At 40.6% G+C, this 24,032-nt stretch overlaps 1 protein-coding gene across 2 annotated transcripts in view; it reads right to left on the reverse strand.

Moving 5' to 3' along the window:
- rsrc1 (arginine/serine-rich coiled-coil 1) overlaps nt 1-24,032 on the reverse strand; it is a 155,462-nt gene that overhangs the window by 90,469 nt on the left and 40,961 nt on the right. For both annotated transcript variants that reach the window (XM_086035252.1, XM_086035253.1), the window contains exon 5: nt 9,168-9,204. In XM_086035252.1, the coding sequence (XP_085891378.1) occupies nt 9,168-9,204 (37 nt within the window). The remainder of the gene's footprint in view (nt 1-9,167; nt 9,205-24,032) is intronic.

The following is a 24,032-nucleotide window of genomic DNA, read 5'->3' on the forward strand; positions in this document are numbered from 1 at the left end:
AACCAAGACTGGTTGTTTGGATTCAGAAAGGCTGAAATAATTGGAACTGGAACTGATTCTGAGTCTGACGACAGCCCCGCAGAAGAGGAAGTTCCACTTTGTCTTCCTGCAGAGTTATTCAGAAGTGACACCGAGAACAAAGAATTCAATGGATTTAGTGATTTGGAGTGGGATTGCGAGTTATTAATTAAAGGTTAACTTGTTGATTGGACACTCGGCTGTCTCGATTTAAAAAAAAATAGCTCGTGGCATTTTTTCTGCCTCGGGTACCCGTTTATTTTCGTGTACACTGCCAAGTACTCAAGATAACCACAGCAACATTATTTATGATATACTTGACAGTAAAACACCACCAACATGGTAAGAAGGCCAACAAACCTTCCCTTACCAAATAATACCATGACATCAATGCTTAGGTATGCTTTTATTTTGAAGTTGTTCCCGGCAGCTTGTCTCGGCGTAAGGGAAGATTTGACTTGTCTTCCAAACTCTATTTGAGAGCGTTTGCTTTCAAAAACTGTTGCTACCGACTTCAACAACAAAACATCATGAAATAACGTTCACTCGCTAATTAAGGGCGCTAAAAAACGACTTAATTACGCGGACACTGTAATGTACGGCACCTGTTGCCTGTGTTCAGCGGCGGCTCCAGCGCTAGCAAGCGATGCCCTCAACTGCTCCTTTATACACTCTAAAGACTGTTGGGTTAAAAATCACAAACACAATTTGGGGTCAAAAATGTACAAATTTACTAAATGGGCCAATTTGACCCAACCTTCTGAAAATGGGTAGTTTTGTACAAAACAACCCAAACAATTGGACTGTTTTGTGTTATTTTTAACCTAACTGTTTTTATAGTGTAAACTGTGAGAGTTGTCGGATTACATTTTAAAGGCAGTAGAGTAGACCCAATTGACTCCGCACACTTTGATGCTGACAGCCTGACACAGTTGCCGTTCCAAGTGATACCTTTTTAACAAGCCAGGCTTACTCAAGTATGTTGCTTTAGCCGGCAAAATCGCTACTATGCTTCTGACATCACTTCATCTTATAGACCAAAAACTGCAGAGGGATTTGTCTAAAATCTTACGAATGTTTCTAGAGAGGAAAATAGTGTGCTTCTCTGCACAGTTTACAATTAAGTATAAAATGTTGAATTGCTTTAGTATTTAAAAATGAAATCCAGTTGGACATTCATTATTAAGTGGAAATGTTTTTTGTCTTCAGAACCTCGGTTTATGAATGTTTCAGCTTACAAAAGGGCTGAAGTTTGTACCTTGAGGTTCCACTATAATAGTTAGTTGGAGCCCTGGTGAATCATTTATAATTTGTTGTCCTTGTGTAGGATTGTATCAATTTTTGTTTCCATTTCAGATAGCCCGTTGGAGTTTTTTTTTATGTATTTCTTTTGTAGGTGTAAAATGTTTTAAAGGTGAAGTCAACCCAAACATATTTTTTCCAGAATATGTTCTATGCTGGCCCAGTAGTTGATACAAGGCATTCTGATTAATATTGCGTCCGTGGAATATGAGTTAAGCAGCAAAATGCACCCGCTTTGAGCCATCTCAGGGGGCAGCCATTTTGTCACTTCTGTCGACTGAAAATGACATCAGAGTTGCTCAGGGCTCGACCAATAAGGACCAATTATGGCTCAGCTTCAGAAAACATGTGAGCCATGACTGGTCGTTATCTGATGCCCTGCCATGATTGGTCGTCATCTGAGCCCTGAGTAACTGTGATATCATTTTCAGTCGACAGAAGAGACAAAATGGCGGCACCCTGAGATGGATAAAAATGGATGGATTTCTCATATTACACAAACGCAATATTAATCAGAATGCCTTGTTTCAACTAGTGGGCTTGCATAAAACATTCTTGAAAAAAATATGGTTGGGTTGACTTGCCAGTGCTCGTTTCAGCAAACTTTCTTCCGACCAAGAAGTCTTCCATATCCCATACTCACTCTCTCCACTGTCTCCTTACTCTAGTACTTATGTGTGTCCCCGGGCAGTGTGCCTAGCAGAATGCTGAAGCAGAGCTACAAAATGAACCTGCAATCATGCAGTCTTGTTTTTGGCAGGCATTTTAGATTTAGTCTTAGTCTTTTGGACAAAAATGCTTATTTGTTTTCGTTACATTTAGTCATTCCTATTAGTCATAGTTTCAGTCAACGAAAACTCAAAAAGGTTTTAGTCTAGTTTTAGTCGACGGAAACCACCCAAAAAAGTTTGAGTCTAGTTTTCGTAAATCTAGTCGACGAAAATTCAAAAAGTTTTTAGTCTGTTTTAGTTAAAAATACGCATACAAGGTTTCGTACATACATTTCGTACATACAAGCATGCATTTTTTAACTAATTTGCCCAAAAATTTAAGTACTTTGGCGGCTAACCGCATTGATAAGCCTAAAAAGTCATTCAATATTTGTGAAATTAAAAAAACCTGTGGATTTGCATTTATTATTGTACACACACACACACCCCCCAATGCGGACCAACCGGTCCGTGGTGGAAAAAAGGTTGGGGACCACTGCCTTAATCTACTTTTAATATTTGACTTTACACACAACAAGCGAATGAAGTGACTTTAGCCTTGACGTTAGCTCAACCAAAATAACGTATGCTTTAACTCAGCCCATTTGCGCCATGAGTTGCGTGGAAAACTTTAAGCACAATGAAATTGATCACAACCCGATTGTTGAATAAGAGAGTGCAAGTAAATGTATACAGTATATGTTAACAGGACGACTTGGGACAAAATATCAGTGTGGTGAGCCCTCAGATGTCGCTTGAGATTTGTCATTCTTTCCACCTAGTTTGTGGCCACATTCACCGTTACGGCTGTCTACAATGCATCGTGTTTTTCTTTCTGCTGGGTTGTACAGCAGGTATGTCCATATCTTTCCTTCGTTTCCGACCAAGAAGCCCATTTGGTGTCACTGTCGCCATGGTCCGTCAAAGGAAAGCGTGTCAGTGTGCGTGAGCCGAGACGAATGACCGCAGACCTGTTCGTTTTTTGTTGTGCTGGCGTGTGCGCCCTGCGTGCGCCCCGCGTGCGGTCCCGGCGGTGGGTGTACCCAAACGAGGATAGGTTGCACCAGCATTGCAATTTTCTTGAAAGACAGATTACGTGTACAATAGGAAGGGATGTCATACATTTTGAACGTCTGACGGACCACACGCTAACCATTTCATCCTGTCTCGTCTCCGAAAATTCATGTACGTCACGTCATGTTTTCGACATCAAAGAGCCACGTTTAGCTCGTCATCGTCTCGTTATCGTCATGAAAAAAGGGGGCGTTAACGAAATATTTTCGTCATCGTTGACAACACTGCAATCATGACGAGGGCGAGTCGCAATATATCAATAAAGCGGCATGTTTTTTCTTCCGCTTCATTCTATCAACCGCATGGACTGATTAGCAGCTGCGGGGCTACCTCTTGCGCTACGACTTCTGTTCTTCTTCTGAGCAGAGAAAAGCATCATTGGAGTCATACTCAAGTGCTCTTGCCTCGCTGCTTCTGTACAAAAGCACACGCTAAACGCGATGCACTGGGAGCAATTATTTTCACTCTTTTTACTCTTTGTTCTTTCACGTTCTCCGCGGTCTGCCGAGATACGACAACAAGACACACACTACAATAAATGTCTTCACATGCAAATTATTTTTGCCCACCTAACAGCAGCAACAATTGACTATTTTTGGAGGAATGCATTTGCATTAATAAAGCACCAAATCATCGAAAATTTAATTTCACACAGGGGCGGAGCCAGAACGTGGCTAATGGGTGGGCCTGAATATTTCTCTCACTGAGCACGATCCTACTGTCCCGACACATCGTATATTCAAATCAAATGACAAACTGAATAATATGAGGTCCAGATCTTCCTTAGACAACCCAATTATGCCATCCTTAATATTCAATAAAATCAAAAAATACAACGAAACATACATTCAAAAAGAATTTAATAATAATTGACAAAAAATTTTAAAGTATATTTTTTTCCATGAATCTCACAAGGTGGGCAGTCTGTCAACTAATTTCAAATCACATTTTATATGGGCCCACACCCTATAGAAGCAGTCCTCTCTATAGGCACCACTCCGCGTGTTCAATAGTTTTGACAAACAGTTTGTATTTATGGTAGTAAACGTTTGCACTCACTCAGGATATGCACAGACCGATCCCGTTTATTGGAACTCCTCCCACGTGGTACAACCCAGCCAATCACGTTTATTCGGAAAAGCTTTGCCAGTGGGCATGTGAGGCAGGCAAGTGGTAAGGAGAAATCCATGTAAACAGGATTAGGGATTAACTCAACAATTATAGTCAAAATGTCAAAATGGTGCTGTAGATATCTAAAACTGGAGTTAAAGGTAAACAATTCAGTTACAGAAAGCCATAATTCATTAGCGGATATTGACAGCTAAATAGTAGATACTGTATCTGATGATGTTGCAGATGTCTATTACAAAGCAAAACTGAATTAGAGATCCCTCTAAGGTCACAATTCTCTTATTGATCTTGAATGAAAATTCCAACATTCCATCACATTGTAGCTGGCTACGAAAACCTTTTCACATTTAACCACCGCAGTGCAATTAATTCAATAATCAGCTGAATACGCAAATTAATTTGACCAAAATCAATGCTAATGTAAAATAGCATCTTGCTGAAATCACAATGATGAACATGAGAAGCTTGCCAACAAGGGCCTTTACTCTTCATTATGCGTCTCAGGTGTCTTCCTTTTGTTTTATTATATAGTGATTAACATCTCTTAAAGTTTCCATGACAGGAATGCTAAAATGTTAATGAAACTTTGGCTTCAACAAATCACTCCTCATTGAGAACACTGCACAATTCATTAAGAAAAGCCTTCATATGAACAATAAGGGAGGAGGACTGGGGCGGGGGGGGGGGGGGATCAAAACCAAGACACGACAAACTATTCAAACATTTTGGATGGAGTTCAAATCCCTGAGTATTTTTGAAAAGCCTTCGTAAAATACAGCTGCTATTAAGAAGAAAGCTCAAACAATACAGATTGATTAATAAAAGAGAGTGATGGTTTTACTCCAACAGTTTCAAGACAGGGATCTAAAAGAATAATATGTCTCAGGCTTAGTTGGTTTGACGCGCTCATCTGGAGAGCAGTACATCAGCAGAGGGCCATAAATGCCTGTTTGGAAATCTGCTGGGATGTTTATGTGAGCGACTGAGGGGGAACAACATTTTGAACACTTCTACAAGTCTTCCTCAGGGGGGAAAACATGCTCCATTATTTACTGTTCCCGGCCCCGAGTCGTAATCAAGAGCGCTGAACTCCCCAGGCAGCTGAGTGCTGGGTTCCAATCTCCCTATAAGCATAAACACACCCATAAATTCAAACGCGCTGCCAGAGTCGCTGGGGTTGAATTCCTCGAGACGTTTTGCTCAAAAATATACGGCGATAAAAGAACCGAGTGTGCTTTTATCACTGTGTGTGTAAAGTTAAAATGCAATGTAATGTTAAAAATACACTCAAGAGTATAAAACCCAACGCGTGCGAGGAAGCAATGATGGCTCGGATGCTGCTGCTGCTGCTGCTGCGGCACAATATCTTTTGTTTGTTAAAATTCTGATTAAACATGCAAGAAATTTGAATGCAATCTACCTATAATAAGATATCTATCCCAAATTCTACCTTGACAAAGATAAAAATAATCACTTGTGATTGACACTGTCAAAGAAGATCTAACACATTTTCCCGAATAGCGACCTTTTCTTAAATGGGTGAAATGTCTCATTTGAGTCCTTTGTAATTCCATTACAGGATTAATAATTACGTCTGTTTGTCTGTCAATCTGATCGCTGTTTGCATCATCAATTTGTTATTTAACATTTTAACATCCCTGGGAGGGTGTCACACAATCATTAAGAGAAGTTTACCCACTGTATATTTAAACTAAAATACGGTCAGGTAAAAGCGCTCCCTCCTCAAAAACGCCTGAGAGACCCGGACCGGACACCTGCAATTGAGGATACAAACAGCACTGGCCAAATACTATTTTCTTTTTCTTTTATTTGTTTGTGTGTTTATTGTAATTGTTGCAGTGGAGAACAGCTGCACTACAGATTTGTATTATTGTTATTATTTTATGTTTTGGTTGGTTACGACATTTTGGTACAGCTGCTGCTATTGTACTTTCTAATATATTGTCCCCATTCATCCTTCTTCAATACCGCTTATCGTCATTAGCGTCGAGGTGGAGCTGGACTGGTTGCTAGCCATACGCACATTCACACCTATTGAAAATGTAGAGTGTTCAGTAGCGCATGTGAAAGGAAGGTTTGGCATGGAACATTCAAAGCCGTCTGTGGACAAAATGGCAACTTGCTATTGCAGAGATGCGAGTCTGCTTCCTGGCTACTGTCAAGGTGCCCTTGTGCAAGGCTCCCCAGTCCAGGCACCACCACCAGCACCCCAGCCCCCGAGCAAGAGGAGCAACACCGTTTGCGCTTCTCTTTCACTCTGACAGCGCTCCTTGTATACAGGTGGTGAGAATGTATTTTGAGTGGTGAAAAATAGCTGTCACGACCACTTCCACTATACCCTTAAAATGCATCAGTTTCCAAAACAGTTGTTACCAAATAGCTGGCAGAATGTCAATGTAACACAATACACTGTAATCGAGTCCCACGCTTCTCATAATTTGACAATACGTCGACAGAAAAAAATGACGTTACAGTTGTTACATGTTGAGTCCATAAAATACCTCCAACAATTTACGAACGTAATGTACCGGTACTGTATACTTCCACCGGAACGACTTTAATAAGGTGAACTGGAAGTTCAATGGGTTCACTGTAAAATACAATGTCAATATTTTTTTTAATTCCTTTGTTTATTCTACAATGACCGAGTAAGTTACGTGTCGAGCGTGGTGTCCACAGATTCTTCATTGTTCTCAACTTCAACAAAAGCGGATTGCAACTTTGCAACAAAAGAAAAATGTAGATCCAAAGTGACAACAGTTGAGAACTACTACTGCAAATAACAATATTTGTATTTGGGAGAACAAAACAAAATTTAAATAAACAACAATTGAACAATTACAACCATGGGGGAGAACAGAGAACTCTTCACCAGAAAGCCAGAGCCAAGATTCAAACTTGAATTGCCAAATTGTGAGGCAGATTGTCCCCATCATGTAAAGCAAAACACATTTAATAATTATATAATATCAATAACAATTATTATGATTATTATTGTTATTATTATTATTATTGTTACTGTTATTATTATTATTATTAGTAGTAGTAGTAGTAGTAGTAGTATCATGATGATAATAATTATTATTGTTTTAAGTGACTAACTTAAAATGTGTACTGTACATACTTTACTGTTAACCAGTGTTTCTCAGCCTTTATTGAGCCATGGCACATTTCACATCGGAAAAAAATCACGCGGCACACCACGCAGAACGATTCACAAAAACTGGCTATACAGGATCATTATTACCTTCTGTCGTCTAGTGGAAGATCATTTTATTGCTTTGCCTGTTACTATATTTGGTTGGCGTAAATCAATTAACAAAGTCATTTTCGATTAGAAATGTATTTTATTTGTCAAAATAATTGACAATGGATAATTTCCCTTGGCACACCTGATGATCTCAAACGGCACACTAATGTGCCATGCCACACTGGTTGAGAATCACTAATTTAAACTACTCTTTGTAACTGCAGATACATTTTGATGGTATAGTAGCTAGCTTTAACATACTGTACTCATTTATGATGAGTGCATCTTGTGTGCTGAAGGCTCACTTACTATTGCTATACACAAAGTGATTAATATTGCTAATGCATGCAACCCTCTTTTGAATTATTCACATGACCTTTTATGGAGCACTGCATTATTGGATATCTACATTCCCATCCACTTGTTCAGATCTGCTCTCTGTAACTTGCTTTTGGATGTACCAAATGTCTTATAATTTGATATATAATGATAATGATAATATATGATAATATAACTTGAGATTTATTATGAATTATAAACATTATGCTTGATATAGAGATTATGGTCATAGCTTAATGTGATACAATTACGTTTCATTACCAAGAAGGGAAATCCACTCCAAGTCTAAGTTCAAGGATGCATCCTAAACTCAACATGCATCATTTCTGTCTGGGTTTTAAAAACAAATATGTCAACGATGTTGACAATAGTTCATCACAAGTCCCACTTGCATTACAGTGCAGTTAATAAAATGCCTGCACAGGTAACTTTTATTCTGCACTCTGGGAGCATAAAGGAGGTCATTTCCTCCACCCAAAGCACTTTGCGCTTTATTGCCTAGTCTCCACACAGTCAGAAATATGAGAAATATCACATAGGAACACACATAAATGAACAATTGCAGCAGAAACTAATGGCACAACAAGACTGAGGTCATTTCTTCACATCAGCCGTTCGCTGCAGTATAGTTAGAAAACTGTTCATGTAGAGGTCGGATATCATTTTGCCATATTCAGAGTCATTTGCGTCGTGCGGTCAGTGTGTGTGTGTGTGTGTGTGTGCTTATGTGCGTAGTTTAGTATGCAGGGGGCCAGGGCGTGCGACATCCACCGAGAACCAGGACCCTCGCTGACCCCCGTCTATAATTCATCCTGTGGAATAAGGGGCCAAAAGGAAAGCCTTGGTTCTTTCCCACCCAAAAAGAGGAGCAAGAACCTTTTCACTTTGTTGTATGGCACTGTGACCTTGTATTAAAGCAAGTAAGGAAGAAAGCCTAGAAATGGACATTAAATTTTAAGGTTTTGTCCCATGAGAGAGTTTCGAGCGGGCTCTCACATTCATTGTGTGAGGACCGAGTGTGTGTGTGAGTGTGTGCGTTTCAGGGGACTTGAAGACAATTTGATTGGCACGATTATTGTAATTACCGTAATTTCAAATTAAGATTTCTCTATCGCTGTCACGAAACAATTTCATTTTAACTCATTCACTGACATACATTTTCAGAGCCTCTTTTACGCTAACGTTTGAAAAAAAACGTGAAAAAAAAAATCAAAATAAATTCCTGGGATTTAATGGCTGGACTGTGAAAATGCAAGTCGTCAATGGCAGTGAATGAATTAATCAAGCAGATGTGTGCGTATGTGTTATCAAACAGAACTTACCAGATGTTCCAATCCTGTATTCATGCACACAGCATCCCTGCAACACAAAAGCACATTCACAAACTATATAAGTAAAGTTCACTCACACAAAATCATCATCCTTCTCATTAATTACTCCATTGAGCACTATGGCAGAGTATTGAGCAGAATAATGCTGCTGTGTAGATGCAGCGCAACCTCCCATAGCCACGTCATGTTGCATTTCTTTCGATAGCAAGCCACCTGAGATGGAATCAACGGTGCCTCTGCTGGCTGCAGCTAAGTAGTGCACTCCATTTGGTCTCAACTGGCGATTAATCACTAATTCCATCAGATGAATTATTGACTTTGATTATTATTTATTAGTTCCAAAACAAAATATTCATAAAGGACATTAAGCACTCAGGAAAAGCCTACTAGAACGAGTGAAGTTTATTTGGGATTAATCAGTGGCAGTTTAAATGGAGGCAAATGTGCGCGCATTCTTATTTAACATGAGTTTGAATGTGATTGGTTAATTCTGAACACAGCCACAACCCCAGAGAGTGTGTACAATTCAGCAGCCACAATATATCAGTTGTTCATTTTACCTCCGCTCTTGAAAAGATTGTTTTCAAAATTGAGTTGTTGTTGAACTTACGTTGTAAGTTAAAGATCATGGTTAAAAAAGTTTTAAAAGGATTTATCTTGCGCTCTTTTTTTTTTTTTTAATCACAATAATCTGGAATTTGAATAATGATGTGCGGACTTTACATCCACTGCACATGTATACACACAGTAAACACACACAATCAAACCCCATTCAAGCACACTTTTAGAAAAATGCTCAGCCATTAGAGCGGCATTGAGGAATTATAAAATTCTTCCAGTTGAACGACACTAAATAGCAGAAGACTATGATTTTACAATTAATTTACTATTAACTTTATAAAAGACAAAGAATAAATTGAATTACTTAAAGGATCAATTAAATCAATAAAACACCAGTTAATTGTTAACTACTTGAGTCGTATTTTTAGCCCTACTTTCACCAATGAAATAAGAGTCATTATTGGTCAAGTTTTAAAGAGAGCAGATAAAATGCAAGTTACAATAGCATGAAAATTATCAAAAGGTACTGTAGAAGACATCTGTCTTTGTAGAGTCTGGTTGAAACCATGGAAAGCTTCTAATCATGAAAAGATTAGAATCAAGCTTAAAATTAATAATAACAAAAATGATATATAGTAAACAGTGGCAGTGGTCAAATGGCAAGTCGGCAAATGTGTGTGTGTTGGGGTGGTTGGGTGAGGGAAAGGCAAATTGTCAGTAAATAATAGATGCAATTTTGGCATATTTCAAATTTGCAGCAGTGGAAATCAAAAGATCAAGAGAATACAAACAGCCTCGGATCCCAGCACCCCCGACCAACTCTGGTCCCCATTACTGACAACTGTGAGTGTGTGTGTGTGTGTGTGTGTGTGCGTGTATGTGTGTGTGCGCGCGTGCTCGTGTCCGCGCATGAAGGGAAGGGAAGGCTTATCGACAGGCGTCAGTTGCTAATGCAGCCAGCAGCATCACAGTGTAAATCTATACCATCTCTAAAATTACATACTGTCTAATACACCCCCACCTCCCCTTGCCCTCTCCTCCCAAAAATCCATCCATCTATCCATCCATCACACCGGGCTCCATAAACGCGGTCATTCCCACATCATTAATTTCAAATAAGGTCTGATGGAATGATATGAAGATAGCAAGATTGATAAAAAGGATGACGAACAAATGCAGACAACAGCATGCACACTGCGCAGTGCACCGCAATGTTAATAAACAGCAAAAGACAACGTCTCACGATAAAGTAAGAAAAAATTCGATAATGCATAAAGAAGTAGCTCACAACAAGCAGTGGGTCAATTAAACTCATTTGAGACCGTTTATATGCATTAGTAGGTGCTGCTGTTTTGGTGAGCAACCAAGTTCAAATGGATTCAGCAATTAAAACAAACATTTGTGTGTAAGTGATAGTGTCTCCGAGCAGATATTTCAATTACTACTACAATTTTTAGGGGAAAAAGAGAGCTGTCAAGAGAAAGATTTACTTTTACATATTTTGCTCACATCGAGGGCATGAAGGGTAAGGGACACAAGATGAGACATTTTAGACAAGTCAATCCAAGAGGTAGATTAACAAATTTTTTTTCTGATAGGAAAAGGCAAGGCGTCTACTTCGGGAGAGGTGTCAACAACTAACCTGTAAGGCAATGAATGCTAAAAAAAAAACAGTTGCGATGAGAGATGTATTTACTCTTATGTTTTCCTGGCGGGAAAAAAGGAACCTAGCTCTTTGGAGAGAGGCATTTATTTGATCAGTTGAAAGACGCACCCGCAAGAAACATCGTCCATAGTAGAGGACGCAAATTTGATAAGATAACAGTCATTCAGGTAATAGGTAGATTCACATTTTTTTTTCCTGAAGGGAAAAGGTGAGTCAAAAGGGATCAACCGTGTTGCTGTGTGAGCAAAAATGTCTATAACACACAATTTTTGTTCAGGTCTGACTAACTTTTGGGAGCGGAATCTAAAACTAATCTTAGTTTTTCTCTGTAACATCAAGTTTTTGAACTATAGGATCCCTGTGTTCTTTAAAGAATATGAAATAATTGTGTATTTTGTAACTAAAACACTAGATGGAAGAGTTACAAGTCTTGAAAACTAAAAAAAACAGCATAAAATGAAATAGAAATTACAACTGTAGGCCCATGGTTACAAGGTTAAGAGAAAAGCAAGCATTAATAAACTTAATTCCTAGTACGCTAGCTTTCTGTTTGCAGATATCGATAGTACTGACCTATTGGGAGCTGCACACTCCGCCATCTCAATGTGACTACACAAACAACTTGCCACGTAGCTGTAGGTGAGTCCAATCGTAATCAGCTTTTCTTACGACAGTCGTATGACAACTGATTCAATTTTGCTTATTTGGAGGATAAGCTGTGGAGAAAAAAACTGACTGCAATTTTGGAATCGGCATGCCAATTTTGCTTTTAATCAGCATAAAACTCTAACGCAACAGATTTTTTTTTTTAAGTTGTTCCTCAGTGTAATCTCCAATAATTACTATTACTATCATTTATCCCCCAAGGGGCAAAACGGAGACGTCTATTTGACGGAGGTGTTTATTTGTTCGAGATAGACAGATCAATGGATAGATAACTTCCCTTGAGGGAAATTAAGAAAATATGAAGCGGCAATGAAAGTAAAGGGTCAAAAGGTAACCATGAAAGCCCGTTTGTTGTTTATTTCGTCTTCTTGGCAGCACAGTCGACCACTTAAAGCCAACTTCATCTGGACTGTAATTACATTACATTGTGACAAACACCCCGCCACATTCATTATACATGGCGGGGTGCGTGGCGGGCAGATAGCGAGACATTTGTTTCCGTGGTGACAGTGTGTGTAATCCGCTAATGAAGCGCAATTAGCGGGAAACAATCTAACACAGGGGAGACACGGACACTGTCCCATCCCTCCTCCTTCTCCTTCAGCATCCTCTCCTTTTTTTTTTTTTTTGCAACACATCATTTCGTGATTCAAAACCTCATTTTTAAAGGCATTTAATTTAAAAAGGCGCTCTTTTTAAATGTTGTCCTTTCTTCATGGAGCTAGTCAGTGAAGGCAATTTTACATGCTTCTCCCCGTGTTCAAAATATCTGCTGATGAGGTCTTGAGGGAGCACGTTCTCCGTTTCTGCACATCCTCTCGCTGTCCTCACCCCTCCTTCCTCCTCTGTACCTTCCACGCAGCAGCGGCATTGATTTCTGAATTACGCCACAATATTAAATAATTAATATACTTGCCGTGATTGATGTTTTGCATTAGGCCCATATTAGGTTATCAATCAAAATCCACTTGGTTTAATGTAATAATATTGAAAATGTGTCAGTGCCTGTTCATCCAATTTGTAGCGGAGGGAGGCCAGATAGTAATGGTCGGTGTAGCACAAGGCCTGGGAGACGCGGCGGCCTTGCTCGCTACAAGCATCGCAGCGCATTACCCAGCTGGCACGCCGCCGGAGCAGAAATGAAAGAGAATAAACGACGGCAAAGGGGCGGGCGGAGGAGTGGTATATGCTAAACTGCGATAAGCTTGACATAATGAGTATGTGTGTAAGAATCACTTGTAGATGTCATAAATCTTGATACAAATTAAACATTCAAGAGGTACAGTTGTATATTCAAAATCCATTTCAGAAACGTCATTAGTAACATGTGAACCATTTAAGGACATCTGATCTAAACTACCAAAAAACGTTGCCTTTAAAACTGAATAACACTGAGATTATCAAAACTACCCACTTGACCAAACAGTAAAGCATATTTAGAAAGCAAATCCTCAGATGCTGACACGCGGACTCGCCAAGCTCACTTCAATCCACTAGGACGTGCCTCTTGAAGGCACATGCCCAACACACAGATATTACAAAACGTTCAGTATTTTCAATGATTGTAATTTTTTGTGAGTTCAAATAAGTTTACAATGTGTTAAAAAAAAGTGTGTTTTCATAAGGGAGGGTTAAAACCATTTTTTTAAAAAAGGGGGTTTTCCCTGTGATAAATATTATTTCACTGTAAACATTTTGTAATTTATGGTTCAGGAGACAAAAAAAAATGTCTAAATCTCTATTTTTATAGGGGTGTAACGGTTCGCTAAATCACATTTCGGTTCAGTTCGGTTTCTTGGAAACTTCGGTTCGGTATGTTTTCGGTAAAAAAAAACAGATTTTTTTTCAATTTTGAAAATATGACAAGTAAATGGTCCTTTTTTTTTTCTGAAAAAAAAAAAAAACAACCGAACCATTCGGGTGACAATCCAAGCAATTACACCAGAATAAAAAAAACACTAACAATAAAGATCTCTTAATCTTGTAAATTATTAAGACACTGAAAACGTTTAACACTCAGCAGCAACAGCCTATGACACATCTAAGTATTCAAGTTCAAGACAAGTTGTCATTAGAGTACATATACGCACTTTTTGTGATTAGAAAAATACATACAATAACAGTTACAATTATTGCTAAGTATATTACTTGATAACAGGTAAATGGAGACAAAGCAGTTTATTTCTAAAAGAAAATGAAGTGATAGAGTGAGAGTGCCGATTGTCAATGTCAATTACTATGCTCAATAATGAAGTGAAGCTGGACAAACAAACTGAGCAATGGCAAGGTCAATACTGACCAATTTATCATGGCAGATGGATCCATCAGATTGTCGGCACTTCACTGCTATTGCCTTAAGTCTGCCTCACCTGCCCATTCATAGGGATCTTTTAGGCTGGGTTTACATAGAAAGTCCAAGTGTCCAATTCTGATTTAAAGCTTGTCCGATGTCAATATTCATGTACATTTTAGGTGCCAAACATCTCATATAACTGTTTGCTCTGACTGACTACATTGCACACAAATAACTCCACAACCATTCACATTGGGCTGTGACAACATAGAATCAAACAATAATATCCTCAGTATAGTACAAATGTATCCTCTCCGTGGCAACAAATTGCAGGGTCCGAGGCGGGGGAAACTGTACGTCATTGCAACATGTGACACAACGGACAGATCGCGAGAGAGAATGCGCATGTGCGTGGCATGTGTTGCAGACCTGCCGCCAACAGCACAATGCGTTGGTCACGTGATGCAATGCGGCAGTTGTCGCTAGCGCCGACGCGTGAGTATAAAGCAGCCTAAAAAGAAGCATTTCACCGAGTAAGCTGGGATAAAATTTGGCTGCCTCGCGACCACGTCACACGCATGATGGCCGATTAGTGGGCTGGACTAAAATCCACTTTGCTTAGTCGAGCCCTTTTTAAAAATTTGTCATCCCACACCCCCCACCCCAAAAATGGGCGCCCGGCCCCAGGACGGACTGCCCAGCTCTGCATATTACTCTTATTACATTATTATTAGGGAAACCTGATGCGCCAGAGAAAAAAAAAAAAGAGGGCAGATCCCAGCATAAAAATTCATCTAGAAAAGTTTACTTGTATATCTGATTAAAAAATGTAGTAAATATTTGTTGACCAGTCTAATATTTGTTTCATCATCCATCCATCCATCCATTCATTTCCTACAGCGCCTGTCCTACTCAGAGTGAGCTTGAGCCCCTTATCTTATCTCTTATCTTACTTTGGGCGTAATGTGAGGTTCACCCTAAACTGTTCGCCAGTCAATCGCAAGGCACATAACCATTCACACATTTTTCTGACAACTTACAGTTTTCAATTAACTAAACATGCATGTATGGAAAGTGTGAGGAACCAGGAGTACCTGGTGAAAATGCCCACAAGCATATTGTTATTTATTTCCCCATTTAAAAAAAAAAAAAATTGATCAACTTGAATTCTCTCTTGCGAAAAAAAAATGCTGACTGTTGTGTTCCAGCTCAGATGCAGCTATTTTCTGGAATCACTGAGAGGGAGATTATTGGTGCTGACAAGCAACAGTTCAGGAATCAGTTGAGTTATCTCCATCTCTTTGTTCATTTGAAAACATGTGGTCTAAAACACAGAACACTCTAATCTTTTTATTTTTAGGTTGCAAAGTCTCTTTTAGAGAGTGCGGGGGAGCCGGGATTGATCCCAAATCACTGTCACTGTCATTGCCATGTGGAAGTGGTCTGAAATTCCAGATTGGGATGACATCTTGAATGGAGTGGTGCTGGGCCAAGAAATGAAATTACAAAGAAAGAACTCAAGAAACTATCACTCCAAATCTTTCTTAAAAACGCATACACTGTCTTTGTTTTAATCCTGTGAGCTGGATGAATTACTTCTACCTTTTGACGGCCTTCGGCATTCATACTGATACCTGCAGTCACATATTGTGATAAGGGGAAGAGAAAATATCAGCCAAAGAAAGCAGGACGCCGTGTGACAGAAAGAGACATCATTCATGTGTGTGTCCGTGCGTGTGTGTGTGCGTGTGATTAAGTGTGTGTGTGTGCGTGTGTGTGTGTGTGTCAGCCACCCCATTTGCCACAATCGCACAACTTGTCAAGCGTGTCATTGAGAATTCATCTGTTGTTGACTGCTGATGTAACGACAGGCATATTTATTAGAAAGTCAATGGGGTAGGGGCCGACTATTACGCACACGCAGATGCGCGCTCACACACACACACATTGAAATACAAGAAAGCATTCTGAAACAAGCATTTCCCATCAGTGACATAATTATGCCTTTTACTAACGCAAAGCAAATGCTTGATATGAAGCAGTCAAAGGACACAATACAAGAAGCCTGGTACCACCCTCAGGCCAGATTGCTATCACCACAGCTCCTTTTAAACATGGCTGTCTATTGAAAATGAAATGGCATTCTTTGGTGACCACTATCACAGCAACCTTTCAGGGTTTATGTCACAAATGGTATGGGATGGCACACACAAAAGCACTAACAAGATGGGCAAATGTCAGTGGGGTTCATCAGATGACGTCAATCCGCCGTGCAACAGCTAAGAGAAATACGGAATGTATATGGAATGCCGTCTATCCCGGCTGAATTGGGGGAAAAGGGGGACCCCTCCCTCGACTGGTCACAAATGAATCACAGAGCACAATATCGCTGGTGCCGGGCCAAATCCTTGTACGTCTGAAATAGTAACTTTTCAGGAGACCCCAAAATGGCAAGTTTGTTCAACCATTAGCATTGCATCGTGAAAGACAGCAAGCAATTTTCAACACTTTCGATTAATGCTTAGAACAGTAAATGAATTACAGGCAGAACATTTGACTGGTTTACAGTATTTTACAACAGAGAATAAAAAAATGGGTCAATTTCTTTCAACGTGTTTAATCGGTCTGGCCCTAGTCCTGTAAAATGATGCTTCGAGGTTACGAATGATGCAAAATTAAGTTTTTACAGAGGCATAAGCTCAGGTTGTCACGTGAAACAAGAGAGCACACTCGGTTACTGCCCTAATTATTGTTTTTTTTTTCCATTTGAGTGTTTGATTTTCACGGCCTTCAGGTGTTTGGAAGTTAAGTATTTACTGTAATGAAGACTTTACCATTGTGACAACTTAGGTTATGGTGCAAACACATTGAGAGCAAGTCAGCGCAGAGTCAAAGTAAATTGACTTCATTTTTTCAGCTTCATAGAGTGAAAGCAACAGCACACAAAAGGAAAAGCAAAAGGGAAACGTTAGAGAGCAATCAATTTCCCTGCGGTTTCCTCAATAGCAGTCGGTCCCTTTCATATCTCCCAATTAGAGGATTCCCTAATCAGAGCGCTACCTCTCCATTATTGAGAAGCAGACAATGACACCACGCAACATTCTGCTCAGAAAGTCTGGAGATTGCTGCGCTGATACACAAAGACGAAAGCACTGGGCTGCTATGGAGGAGTGGGATTTTGTCAGTGTTAAAATCACATGTGGAAATCTTTTGGCTCGCCAGAAAACTGATGGGGAACAATGGCAGCCCCACGCAGCATCTGTCATGGCACAATATAAAAAGATGATCTTGGCATCAAATGGACAAAAAAAGGAGAGGGAGGAAGATGTGGGGGAAGAAAAGGGACGGGCGAGAGGTTATTCATTTGCAAATCAGGCCGTGGCGCTCAGCTCTATTTCAAGCTAGCAGCGGGTGCCAGGAGTTAACAAGGTAATCACTTTCAATCCTGCCCTTCAATTGGACATCATACCCTCAGCCGAGGAGAGCCGGGCCTTCGAGAGGAGGGGATAGCAATCTGGCTGCACCACTAAAGACGAGCGTGTGCGCAGACACAATACACATTATATAATTGGCACACATTTATACACTCAGTACAAAAGGACTTCTAACCATCTACAGCTGGAACTACGAGGGAACTTTCCCAAAAACTCACTTGAAGTACATCATTGAGATGTGTCTATTGGAAAAACGGAACACCACATACTGTGGTGGTACCTTGACATATAAGATGATTTTTTTCTGTGATTTACTAAACAATAATGATACTCGTGAACAATAATCACTATTGAATTAAATTAAAATTTCCTTCCATAAACAATCAAATAAATGTGTTTTTAATGAAGCAAAATAGCACTGGTTTGTAAAATAAAAACCAAAACAAACCAATTTAAAGAATATAAACATACAGGTAATCATGGCTTACTCGAACCCTGAGCAACCGTGATGTCATTTTCAGTCAGCAGAAAGTGGCAAAATGCCACCCCCCTGAGATGGCTAAAAATGGGTGGAATTTCCTGCTTGATCCATATTTCACACACAATATTAATCAGAATATCAAATTTAGAAAAGGGGGGCATGGAACATATTTTTGTAAAGAACATTTTTGAGTTGACGTCACCCTTAAATTAATTGCATGAGAAAAAAAAAAGACAAGTCATGAGTCAGTCAAAGTATGTATGAGTATAGGATGAGTATGTATGTATGTATGTATGTTTGAGTATGAAAATAAAGTAATTGTACTTACAAGAATAAGTGTGTAATATTTGGAGCATAAAAGCATACTTCAGGATTCGTTGAATTACGATGTACGCGACCTACGAAGTTTCAACTTCACGACGCCCGTGCCTCTTCCGCCATTTTGTCTCCAGCACCATAGTGACTGTGTTTACATGCAGTCAAAATTCAGATTTCTGAAACATTCTGAATATCCCGTTTACATGAATGAGCGGACAGAGGTGCTCCGGCATTTGAATAACCCGCTGTGACGGCGACGCACGCAGTCATGACTCAAATACACGTCATTTCCGTGTGTTACTTTCAACTGTCAATATAACACTTGATATTCATGTCACACGCCACATGAATGAAGCAGCCTACTCGTTTCAAAAGTGTGCTTTTGTGCTGCGTCTCTGAGCTTGTTTACCTCTGCTTGTGTATTTGCTGTGGGTTGTGCTCCAAATACCGCACTCCCTGTACTACAAAGACCAGAATTCCTTGCGGTTGAGCATGCGCAGAGTGTCTCAATCATGATTGGGTGCGGCGTCAGCAGCTTTGCCTTTTGCGCCTTCCTCTCCTTCTCTCTCCACCTCTCAGCAGTAATGGTAATTACAGCATATTGTGGTTTTTTTATACTAAGTATTTTGACGTAAATTTCGACTAACTGTGAAATCCGACATACACGGAAATTCGGGCTACACCGTCAGTGTTGGAAAAGAACTCGTTCATAAATTGAGGACTTCCTGTATCAGGTTGTAGTCAAGTTTGACTGTAAGATTCATCAAGAATGAAATCATATTTTGTCACAATGACCATCACCAATATGAACCTAATTAATATGGAAGCAACTGCTAGTCTTTGACAGTTGCATATTTTTGTCATATTAGGACTTTTTTCTCTCCCTTTTCAGCTGAAAGCCACCCGCCCCCCAAAAACATTCAGTTGAAAGCCCCCACAAAAATGTCAACATATTTCCATTTTTAATATGAAAAGACTGTTACAGGTGATATAGTCACTCTGCATGACAAAATGGCAAAGCAGCAGTGAGGATCAGCCTGCAGAGAATTGAAAAGCAGTACATGCAAAACGGTGGCAAAAGAGACCGTAAAGCTAAACCTGTCCTAATCCTTTCCTCCTCTCTTTAGTTTGTGTCAGCAGTAACCGGCTGGCCCGAGAGGCAGTTAGCCCCGGTTAGCACCTCATCTGCATAATCAATATGACAACCTTATTTTTCTAATGCAAACAGGATTTTGTTGCTGAGCTGTGTTTGCTGATGGTGTGTGTGTGTGCGTGTGCGTGTGTGTGTGTGTGTGGGGGGGGGGGGGGGGTGCTCGCCCAGTCAGCCTCTGGCCAGCCTCAGTCATGGCCCTCTTTAGGCCTAATTAGATTAGGTGCGATTATCCCAGCTCTACCTTACAAGTGTACAGGCAGGATAAAGTGTCCACAAAGACCAGCCTGTCACAGCGACTCAGCTCTGGCGTGCAGGTTATCGGGGGTCTGGGGAGACACGTTGCATTCATTGTTATTCATTTCATCTGCGCGGCCGTGCCTTTTGCACTTCTCTTCTATGCCTGCTACTCCTGTGGTGTCACGTCGACGTAATCGCTAGCCCGGGGTAAGTCTTTCTTTCTGTCTGCCTGTCCGTCAGAACACAAAGCAACATGGCCCCGAGCGCTCTGTGGCCTGGCCTGCAGGGAGAGACGTCAAGAGAACGCCGACGTGTATGCTCGTGCGTCTCCCAGACTTCAAGGAAGCTCGGCACAAAGAAAAGTTAAGACGCGGCGGCTGTTTCAGTGCACAAGATGGCCAAGTTGTTATAGATCCCTATAACTGAAATGTAGTTGATCTTGAGCCAATCATTTATGGCATTTATTTGACAAAGTAATCTGTCTTTTTTCATCTTGGCTGGTTGGTCAGAGCTGTTTTGGGTTTTTTTTTCAAAGTGTTGATACTTTATAGCATTATGCGATGGTGTATTAGCAATTTGCACATGCAAAAACATGCACAAACGTGACTGCTCACTCAAATAGATGTGAAAGCAGTTCCAGTTTAGGGTTAGCATAATGAGGGCAGCAGGGAGAACTATATGTTGCCATATGTCGTCTATTCAGTAAACATGATTTTGGAACTTCAGAATGATCCAAGGGCTGACTTTTAGTAGGCAGTCACAAGAAGGAGTCATGACATCGAAAACCCCTTTCAACTCTGCAGTTTGAGCATCTGGTTCATTTCGCCACATGATGACAATTGGTGCTGGCCTCTCCCAAAGCAGTTTTTCAGGCGTACTGTCCCAAATTTTAAATGCAATGTTACGCAGGATGAGTACATACTGTACATGAAATTGCCACACACTTGAAACAAGTTAAACCAAACATTGACTTCGTGCAGTTGCTGGCTACCCTCAAATGATTAAAGCCATCACTTTATTTCTGTGATTCAGTAATGTATGCTTGAAATATGGCCGGCTGCACAACTTTTACACCTGTTGCTAATAGTGTGCACAATCTGTTAGAATGAGGAACACGCGATTTAGTGCCTGCTACTGTGGATCTTAATAAATCAGGCACTAAGACGGACGGGTAAGTCCTCACTTGAGGATCGGGTACCAAATGTATGGCCTGCCACTGGTGATTACCTCACCCAGCAGCTGATGTATTAGAAGCCTTCCCTTGGACACCCAAAGACTTGGTAGGTGCTAGTCTGGCAACAGTTTTGCAAGCTTCCAGAGGATGCTTTTGAAGTAAAGAGTCAAAGAGTCTAGCACCAAACGTCTAAAGGCCTAGATAGACCAAACTGACGTCGGAGGTCCTGAAGCGTCGTGGCGTCTGAAGGCGGCGTCTGATTAGTGTGGTGACCACCATCGTAGTGTCGTAACCCGTCAGGAAGCGTCTGGTGGGCGTTTACGCATCTTGTATAGGTGTCACCAGTCGTGAAATTTGGTCACTCTGATTGGCTGTTAGCTAGCAAATCAGCGCTCGGAGCGCCAACGGGAAGTGACAAATGCGGATAAACAGTGAGCACGCCTTCGCCGCCTTAATCTTTTTCCAAGTACAAGAGCGAGGGTTGATAATTTAAGTATTTCACAATACCGTGTCAAGAACGTAAGGATTTACTTCGCGTGGGAGTTCATCGTGAGCGAAGAATATAGCTGAATGCATCGTTTACGTTTTTATAATCCGCCCCCGGCCAATAGCTTTCCAATTGGATGTTTCTAATGAGAAATAGTGACTACCGCCGCCGATGGTGTGGAAGGGTATTACATCTCACGCATGTGCAGAAGTTATTTTAATGGTCAGCGCGTCTGTCTGTCATTGCGGTGTATTTTTCCAGCGTGACGTGCCGACAGCAGGCCAGACGCCGCAGGGTAAGCATCTGTCACTGTTGGCCAACGTCGGATTGGTGTATCTAGGCCTTAACAGGAATAAGTTCTGATAATTGTGTGTACATAAATGACCTTTATTAAAGGAAAACTCCAAGTGGAACAAGGAATCAAGATGTGTCCCGTCTGGGAATCTGGCTCGATGGATTTTTTTCAGCCACACTCTAATAATAAATTCAGCTGGAAACAGGTAATCAAAATTAAAGCTAAAAGTACACATTTAGGTCAAGGTTAAGATTCTGATTCAAGTACTGTTGCAGATCACATTTTGAGATCCAAATAATACGACAACCAAAATAAAAAATTGGAAACACATGTAGCATGTTTGTGCTCCAATCTCAAGTAGTATTTTCCTTCACAGTTCTTAAACAACACCATAACTATGCTGAGACATCCTGAACTCAAATGCATCGTTCAAAAAAGTAATATTTTATCAAGTGTAAAGTCACTACTGTGTAATTTGTTCTTCTGGGGGAAAATGTGTATTTTCCTATAAAGACTTGCGTAAAATGCAGATGAATAAGCCCTTGTAGTGGAGAGAAAATGAAACATAAACTGGGTGTCTTTTTACGCCACAACAATCTTCTTTTTAAGCCCAGGCCAAACAAACCCGCAACCCTTTTTTTCTTGCGAGAGAAAAACATTTTCGCCGACAAGTGCATTTAAATAATGCTCTAAATCAGAGCTGGCCTGTCATGTTTCCGTCTTGTAACCTGCCGCATACACTTCTGACTTCTGAGCCGTAAAAGACCACCACCGTGAGCTAAGAGAAAATATTTAACAAACGCTAGGCTGCGTGTTCAATGAAAGTCAAATTGCATAAAAACATGTTTAAAGAATAGGAGACTAAGGTATACATGGATGCAAAGAGAGGACAGCAGAGAATAAAAGAGGGGAACAGGGTAACTGGATTGGGGAGGAGTGTGTTAGTGTGTGCACACGCGTATATTGGGGGGGGGGGGGCGGGGGGGGGGGTACTTCTATTTGGCCGGATCTGGTCTCTGTCATCAGGCTCCAGGCCTGGCTTCTCTCTGTGCCTGCAGCAGGTCTCAAACACATCAACACACTCGGACTCACACTCACAACGCTAAATGTGTTAGCGCTACAAATCGCCAGCAGTCCAAGAGCCAGATTTGCCCTGTGTGTGCACGCGTGTGCTTGTGTGTGTAGTTTTTTTCTTTTTTTCCCCCGATGCAAGTATTTGCATACTCCTTTAACAACTCACTAAATGGTTAAGCAGATTACAGAGCGCACTAAGTGGATTGTCACAGCTCGCTATCGCTCACTAGGGGTGTCTCTCCTGTGATTAAAAGTGGCCAGATTTCCCCCTCACTCACACATAGGCACATGCACACATTTGGACGGGTCATTCACAGAGATTTGTGGTACAAAGTCACTCCAAAGACATAAAAAACAAGTAGAATATTCCTGGTGCGATGTTTTCCTGATCAAATGTAACGTTCAAAAGATTTTACCGAAGCACCGTACAGAGGAACCCCTAATTCGTTCCAGCCTCCAATTGGCTTGTATATCCATTCGGGGTGTAACGGTTCACAAAAGTCACGGTTCGCTACGTACCTCGGTATGGAGGTCACGGTTCGGTACGGGTTCGGTACAGCAATAAGTCTCAAATGCATAAGACTAGTTTTTTTTTTTTTTTTTTTTTTAGTTTTAACAGAGAGCACGTTGCAATTCAATTTGCTATGAAGCAAAAAACCTTCCCTGTAATAAAAGCACAAAATAGAATAAAAACTTGCGCATTAGGGTTGCTCATAAATAATAATAATAAGATTAAACACAGGAAAACACCCTTTTTTGTATGGATAGAATGAGGTTGCAGATACAGTCAGGTAGCACTTGCCAACTAGTAACTTTTGACTTCATATTAAGAGTTATGACGCAGCAGAGGACAGCTCATGCTCCACCACGGCTCTTGTATATGCTAACATGCCAATATGTCCCGGGATGGAACATTGTAACGGGACTCCAGCACGTTTAATAAACGTTTGAAGCCCGGCTCCTCAACTAAAGCATATGGGCGCATAGATGTTGCCATGTATATGCCGATTGCTACTA

Source organism: Filicampus tigris, chromosome 7, assembly GCF_054856515.1.
Source record: "Filicampus tigris isolate MCC_2025a chromosome 7, RoL_Ftig_1.0, whole genome shotgun sequence".
Classification (NCBI taxonomy): Eukaryota; Metazoa; Chordata; class Actinopteri; order Syngnathiformes; family Syngnathidae; genus Filicampus; species Filicampus tigris.